Source organism: Hippoglossus stenolepis, chromosome 10 (assembly GCF_022539355.2).
Source record: "Hippoglossus stenolepis isolate QCI-W04-F060 chromosome 10, HSTE1.2, whole genome shotgun sequence".
Lineage (NCBI taxonomy): Eukaryota > Metazoa > Chordata > Actinopteri > Pleuronectiformes > Pleuronectidae > Hippoglossus > Hippoglossus stenolepis.
Genome location: NC_061492.1, coordinates 8,148,690 through 8,156,575, shown reverse-complemented (window position 1 = coordinate 8,156,575; position 7,886 = coordinate 8,148,690). Strand labels below are relative to the sequence as shown.

The 7,886-nt window shown below is 43.3% G+C and overlaps 1 protein-coding gene across 1 annotated transcript; it reads left to right on the top strand.

Annotated features, from left to right (window-relative positions):
- Positions 1–3,641: 3,641 nt before the first annotated feature.
- On the top strand, positions 3,642–6,571 carry marcksb (myristoylated alanine-rich protein kinase C substrate b). The gene is made up of 2 exons (XM_035168994.2): positions 3,642–4,072; positions 5,029–6,571. The coding sequence occupies exons 1-2, from the start codon at positions 3,977–3,979 to the stop codon at positions 5,605–5,607; spliced, it is 675 nt and encodes a 224-aa protein (XP_035024885.1). The 5' UTR covers positions 3,642–3,976; the 3' UTR covers positions 5,608–6,571.
- The last annotated feature ends 1,315 nt before the right edge of the window (positions 6,572–7,886 follow it).

Genomic DNA, 7,886 nt, shown 5'->3' with positions numbered 1-7,886 from the left:
ACACACACACACACACACACACACACACACACACACACACACACACACACACACACACACACACACACACACACACACTCATATTCAGGTGTTAACTACTCTCACTGGAAGCTGACCAAGAAAATGAAAGAGGAAAACACCAGCAAAATTCAGCCACTGCCTTTCGCCAGCCTTCAACCAGACTGTAATTTTGTCATTTGTAAATTATCTATTTGAACAGTTTAACAATAAATACATAGAGAATGAATATACAGCGCAGGGGGGGGGGGCAGTAGTGGGCGGATCGATAAAGACAATAATGTTTCCCCAAAACAGAAAATGTGAAATCAACATGACTAACTACAAGAGTCAATACAATAATAACATAACATGAATGATAAAACAATAATAATATCCAAATAAAAGCTAAATATGTCGGTTGTGTTGTAGATGTGCATATGCCTTCACAGGCAGCACGAGCGTGAGTGTGTGTCGGGGGGTAAAATTTCACACTCATGTGTTGACTCATCTAAATGGCAACAATACATGAACCAACACAGATATTTAACAGAAGTCAATTTGTCTTTCAAGCATTATTATATATATTTTACTTTTTGATATTTTACAAGTTTTACTCAGGTTTGTGTTCCTGAAACCCGATGTTGACCTTTGACCTGTACTCACTTAGCATTCCTCCAGTTTTACAGATGTTATTACAGATCAGACTGAAGAGCAAAAACACTCAGAAACACAATCAGTCAAATACAATATAATAATATAATATAGAATCATTTAGTTTACGTATCACATTCATGCTGGCAGATGCATCAATTTAGTTTAGTGACTTGGTCAATAACACTATAACATGTGGAGGGGGGGAGTAGGGAATCAAACTGCCTCTCTGTCATAGCCACTCTATGATTGGTAGAACTGTATATCAGACTACAGGACAAGGTGCTCTATCTGTCACATGTCAGAAAACAGTGAAAGATATTCATCACATTTTCCAACAGTGAAAGGTCTCAAATGTATTTTTCTTCTGTCCAGAAGCCAGAGATACATCATTTAAAATCACATAAGTCAGAAAAAAGCTGCAACTCCACACACAGGAGAAGCTGCAACCATGAACTGTTTATGATTTTTACCTGACAATGAACTTATGCTTGATGCTTTGAGCTTGTTTTAGTATCTTGACACATTTTGATGTCATATCTGCAAACCTATTCGTTCCATAAATGGTGGCTCCTGAATGGTGGAACGAGCTCCCCAATGACATCAGGACGGCAGAAAGTCTACACATCTCCCGCCGCAAACTAAAAACACATCTCTTCCGACTATACCATGAATTAAAAAAATGAAATAAAAAAAATAGCGATTTAGTGGCACTTCTATGGCACTTACCTATAGCACTTTGTAGTTTGGCTTTCTTTAAGAAAATTGTACTTTCTTGATTCTTGTTCTGGGTTCGTACCCTCATGGTTGAATGCACTTATTGTAAGTCGCTTTGGATAAAAACGTCAGCTAAATGTAATGTAATGTAATGTGTGTGGGCAGGAAGTATTGTTAGACAGTGGGATGACCTTTCTAGGCTCATTTCAGACTTTCATGCTTGTATATCAGTAAATGCAGCAACATCTAAAGTTAGTTATCTTTAATAATGTTTTTTCAGAATATAAAACATTATACCTATTTTCCTGGGTTATAAATATTGTTTTTGTCCACTAAAAGAAGAAAATGCTTTTCATTTTAATGAAGGGAATTATGTACAGATTGTCAAGTTCTTACTCTAAACTGACATCATTAAACATGGGGCAGAGGTGAACATTTACCATAAATGGACAACGCAACTGGTTGGCAAGAGGCCTAAAATACAAATAACAAAAATACTTGTGTGGTCAATACATTTTTTTTAAATAAACCAAATAACAATATTTGAAAAAATGGTTCCTTGTTTTCTGGATGGTGGCATTGAATGGTTAGATTTGACATAACTTATTATAAATTATTGAAGGTTGTGTTGATTTGAAGCCTGCAGCTCTTGCACACACACACACACACACACGCACACACACACACACACACACACACCCACACACACACACACGCACACACTAGGATCCTTAATATTAAAGGCATAGCAGACAGTGTGTTCCTGACAGGTGAAGTGTTTGAAATGTCTGGGGTCCCCGGTGCTTTCTGAAAACATGTCATGCCCTGCTTGGCTTTGTCTTCCACTTTACTCTTTCACGGCAGCTCAACACAACACTCACAGCTTTGCATGTAATCAGAATATCACAACAATGAGCATGGCCTAGTTCTGATGCCGGAGAGAGGGTGGGTGACAGAAGCTGCCCTAATCCCCAAACTGCTGTCTGCACCGCGTACAGTTCTGAACTCACTCTCACCCTACTTCTCCCCAACCGGGAGTCATGACTGCCGAGCCGGTGACACGCAGCCTCCTCTTCCTCGGGGCCATTTTGGACTGGTAACCATGGAGATGTGGGTCATGCAGAGGGAGGGAGAGAGAGGAGACTTGTGGCTGGTGGTGGAGTCGGAGCACTGCAGGCTGCTGGAGGAGGGAGCAGCAGCAGCAGAGGACGACCATAAACTCTCATTATATCTGGGTCACTGGGATGCTCCAGCTGCAACGAGCAGACAAGACGCTATTATGCAAGAAGAGGGATGCTGGGAGTTGTGGGCACAGGCGCTTATAGTTACTGTTAGTGAGCATATGTCAGGAGGCTGCATGGTGATGGAACATGAGACCAGCTGAGCTCTGCTTTGTCAGCTCCAAAACATGCTGTTGTTTTGGTGCTAGCATATACTAACACAACCATTGTGAGCCATGTTGTAGGGTGTGCTACTGTATATCATATTGTGTTACAATTACAAATAAAGCCTATTTAATTGGACGTTTGAGAGGATGGCCAGAATAAGCAAATACCAAAATTACATGAACTCAAAGTCATCTTAGGTCGATATGACCAAAAATGATATCAAGAAGAAAATCTTCATATATTAATCAATATCGATAATTTCAAGGATACATGTCACATTATTATTTCTTTTAGATTTAAGGCCTTATTTCTGCTTTTGAGTGAAGGTTATTGTTTCAAACTGACAAATCTGAGCCACATAAATTACATGTAATACCTCATCAGTGTATTTACACAATGCACAAGTATCACATCATTATACATTGGAGTTCTGTTGTATTGATGTTGATTCAAATCCATTTTGTCGATAACTATTGACATTGCGTTGCAGCCCAGCCCCAAAATCAGCTACAAGCAAAAATACAAATGGGGGCCATTTTTATTCTTGAAAAACACAGATTTCTAAACACAGCGTTTCCCTCAGTGCAGGAGGAGCAGCTGTTTGTGGGGGGAGAACATTCGCCTGCTTAGAATCAGAGTCATCACACATCTACAGGTCGTTTTCTAAAGCTCCGTTAGAGAGGAACTTTCTGCAGGGTACCGTTAATGGAAGACAAGTTGTAGGCCATGTTGTTGTGTCTCCTCCATTGTCCGTGACCACCGTGCACCCCCCAAACCCACAACCCCCCACTCTTTGCTCGTTGGATACCGGGGACTGGTGATTGGCTGGGACGCGCTGGTCGTGACGTCATAGCCCCGGCGCCCATTCATCAGTGGACTTGGGCGTTGTTCTCCCGCATCTCATTTGCGGCGGGGGCCGATTCTCTCCATCTGCAAAACTCCGCTCGGGTTCCAGCGAAAAAAAAAAAAAGGAAAAAAAAAAAATCGAGAGAGAGAATTTCCCTTTTCTTTTTTTGAGCCCCTTCGCCACATTTTTTCCGCGTCTCCTTCTGCTGCGGTCTCCTCTCGCGTCGCGTTGTGTGTTTTTTGCGCAGAAAGGAGGTGTCGCTCGTGTGCGTGCGTGCGTGCGTGAGTGTCTTTTTTGGGGGGAAGCAGGAAGCTTTGCGGTCTTTGTTCATTCATTTGATCGGTCGGGCTCCTTTGTTGGACCGAGAGAAAGCATGGGAGCGCAAACCTCCAAAACCGCTGGGAAAGAGGACGCCGCGGTGGAAAAGCCCGCAGAAGGTGCGGCCGTGGCGGCGAAGACGAACGGACAGGTCGGTAGAAAATAAATGTTTGATTCCTTAGTGGCGATGCGTGGAGCCGATGTTTCCCCCCCCCCTCACCGAAGCTGCACCCGCACGCTCACCCGGCGTCCAGGGGAAAGTGGCCACATGTCGGATCCATTTTCACCGGCGAGCGCTTTGTCTCAGTTTGCCGCTGTGCGCAGCGCCACATTGTTAGCAACGCAATTATTTCAACGCGGTTTAAACGCTTTAATTGTTGCGTGCATGTGTTTTGCGTTTTGCAAATATGGGGATTTAATAACTAAATCTAATGACCTGTTTCTGACTGAGATTGATTCAAATGTCATTTTCAAATTCTTCTCAAACATTTCACATCGTTTGCACTCGAATGTTTTCATCGGATTCAGGCGCAGTTTGTGCAGATTTGGTGTTTCGGTCGCTCTCATTGAGGCATGGCCATTTTTTTTTTTCTAAAAAAGATACCACGCCTTTGTTGCCGGGTTCAAGAAAGAAAGCACGTTTTTGTGCACACGCAACCCACAAAATCAATGATTTATACCAAGCACACATTAAAGTGCGTGAGGATTATTGATTATTTGACGTTAAATGCGTTTTTATTGAAAACACAGGGCGTTAAAACCAGATTAAAAATTCCCAAATTTCCATCTGGCTCCCATCGTCTCCACACCGAACGCCACCCCCAGGATCCCTGCGGTACTGCAGTCTAACCGAATAGCCTACTGCTGAAAGCCACAGATCTGTCGTCACTCTCCTGGTAACAGATGCTGCTGCAGTTTTAGGGTCATTTCCCAATTGGTTACTACCAGTCGGTGCATATAATTAAATGTGAGCACGCCACATGTTGCAGGTGTTAGTCTTGCATCCACATGTGCAAACGTAGACCAGCGTCTGCCCCTCCCTTTTTGTTAAATTTAAATGGCATGGTGATGCATTTGTGGAGGAATTAAATGTGTGTTCTTTTCCAGGAGAACGGCCATGCCAAAACCAATGGAGATGCCTCTCCGACTGCAGAGGAGGCCAACAAAGCTGATGTCCAGGCCAACGGCAGCACTCCAACCGAGGAGGTGCCCAAAGAAGAAGGCGAGAAAGTAGAGGGTGCCGAGGCCAACGGAGAGAAGGAGCCCGCAGCCACAAACGGGGAAGCCTCTGCCAAGCCGGAGGAAGGCACTCCATCCACCAGCGAGGACGGCAAGCAGAAGAAGAAGCGCTTCTCCTTCAAGAAACCCTCCTTCAAGCTCAGCGGCTTCTCTTTCAGGAAGACCAAGAAGGAGTCTGAGGAGGCTGCAGAGGAAGGAGCAGCCGCAGCAGAGCCAGTGGAGGGAGAGAAGGAGGCATCAGAGGAGGCAGCTGCTGAGGAGGCCAAGCCAGCCGAGGCCAGTGAGGAGGGAGCCAAGGAGGCTGCAGCTGAGGAGCCAAAGCCAGTGGAGGAGGTGAAGGCAGAGGGAGAAGCCGCAGGAGGTGGAGAGGAGAAACCAGCTGAAGCTTCACCCGCTGAGCCAGAGACGGCAGCCAGTCCGGAGGCCGCCCCCGCCGCCACCGAGTAATCCTGCTGATCAAGACACCAGAATGAAGGAGATGATGGAGCCCGTCTGAAGGAATGCGAGGACTTGTCTAAAACCAGGGATTTTTTTTGTTTTCTTTTTTTGTTGGTGTTTCTGTTTACTATTCTGCAACCACCCCGTCCACAATGACTGCAATGTCCGTGGCAGTGATGGACAGGAGGTGTACTGGCGAGTGTGCTGCTTCTTCACTGCTCATTGGTGCTTGCATTTGTGACGTGGGTGAGTGTGAAAGTGCGAATGTGAGTGTGAGTGTTTTTTTGTTTTTTTTCTACATGAAACCATGACTGTGTTGACATGTTGCTGAATTTGACATATTTAATCTTAAGTATTTGGTGCTGGGCAATTGGATGTAGCAGCTAAAGCTGTGTCTGCAAGATGTGACACATTGTGATCTTTTTTAAAGGGAAACCAAGTCTTACATGTTGTCTTTGCAGTGCACAGTTGTTTACAACTCTTTAAAGCTCGACGCTCCTGTGGACACAACCATTCCTGAATGAACTAGACTTAGTTAACTGTCAAAAACAATAGATGCTCATCACTTTCCATTTAGATTTCCACCATTTCAAAACTCTGTAGTAATGCACGTTGTATAGACTTTGATATTACTGGTTTTATGACTGAGATGTACCTAAATGACTGAAGTTTTTAACAGATTACCCATTGTAAATGAAGTTTTTTTTCTTGTTTTTCACCATTTGTAAGATTGAATAAAATTGGGAGATGTTTTAAGCAGATTTTTTGCATCAAGCTGTGATGACTACACCACTTAAAATCGACGCTACAAAAAAGCACAAAAACGAGGGGCCAGGGGGCGCTAATCTTTGAGCAGCATCTTTTTTTGTACATAATGAGGCTTCACTTTATTCGATGTGGAATGTAACATTGCCGACAAAGTGTTCCGTTTGTTTTTCTGTGAGCACTGAAGAATAAAGGACTGAAGTGTGAATTGGCTCATTTTGTTTATCGTGTGGAGCGAATATAAAAACATTCCTCACATTAACACCCGTAGCTTTAGTTGCTCTGAGATTTCTCTTGAGATGGAGAAACGCACCCCATGGATTCTTTGCCTTATAGCGCCCTCATGTGGTAAAATATTGAAATGGTAAAACATTACAGGCGCCCATTTACAAAAAACCCAGTAGTTTGGAGTATCAACTCTTTATAGATAAGATGCAATAACTTCTCACACTGAATTATAAATTGGGTGTGAAACCATCAGGATGTGTAATTACAATAATTAGCTTAAAATAATGAAATTACATACAAAGTGTCAAAATATATAAATAGCTTTTTGGATATGTAGATTGACACATAAATGCCCTCTATCCCATCTTATTGATCAAATCCAACAAAACAGAATGTCCTAAATCCAATACTTTAATCATTGATTTGTATTTGAGCTCACACAAACAGACAATGAGAAAATACATGAGTATGAAATGCATAAGTAAGATCTGAGCCTTCAAAGAATAGAATAAATCTTAAAACCATTGTTCAAATAAATAAAGCAAATGAATAAACCCTCAAAGTATAAAATGTAAAGATAAACACCTGTAGAAAATAGTCAGCAGCGATCCACAACGGAACACCTTCCCCACAACCTAAAATACGTGATGGTCACAAACATGTTTTTTCTCCAAACCAGCCTAATTTGCACTGATGCAAAGTGAGATGTGCTTTCTGCCTCCCGGTAGTTTGGAGGTAATGACTCCTGAAAAGAAACCGCAGCGTAACTATGTGATGAGATCCTGGGGTTTGAGCTGCGTCTCATCCAATCACGGAGCTGCTGCTTTTTTACACCATAAACGACAGCGTTTGAAACAACAGACATATTTATGCCGTCTGGTGATGAAGCTGCAGAAAACCGCTGCAGCCAACCCCGACCGAACCGGTGCCCTGGGCTTCCCATCACCGCGCTGGGATTCCTTCCATGAAACCACCGGGATCTTTTTAAGAATAGAAGAGATTGCAGCAAAACCTGTCTGTTTTTAGACGCCCACAGCTGCAGCGCTGCACGCTCATTTCAAACCCATTTATTTCCTTTGCACTCATATTTACCCTGTGTGCTGCAGCTCTGGACACCGCAGGAAGGGTGTGTTTTACACATAATCTTTCTATTTTTGCTTCCTGGTCGTCACATCCATCTTGGTCAGGTTGTTGAGGCCCTTTGCTTCCCATTCTGTCTCCCATGCTCAAATGCATCTCACAGCCATGACATGTCCCATCATGCCACAGTCTCCATCCTCCTCGGGGTGTCTTCA

Coding starts and splice junctions, on each gene's coding strand:
- marcksb (XM_035168994.2), top strand. CDS start 3,977: ATGGGAGCGCAAACCTCCAAAACCGCTGGGAAAGAGGACGCCGCGGTG. Junction 4,073..5,028: donor CGGCGAAGACGAACGGACAG/GTCGGTAGAAAA, acceptor GTTCTTTTCCAG/GAGAACGGCCATGCCAAAAC.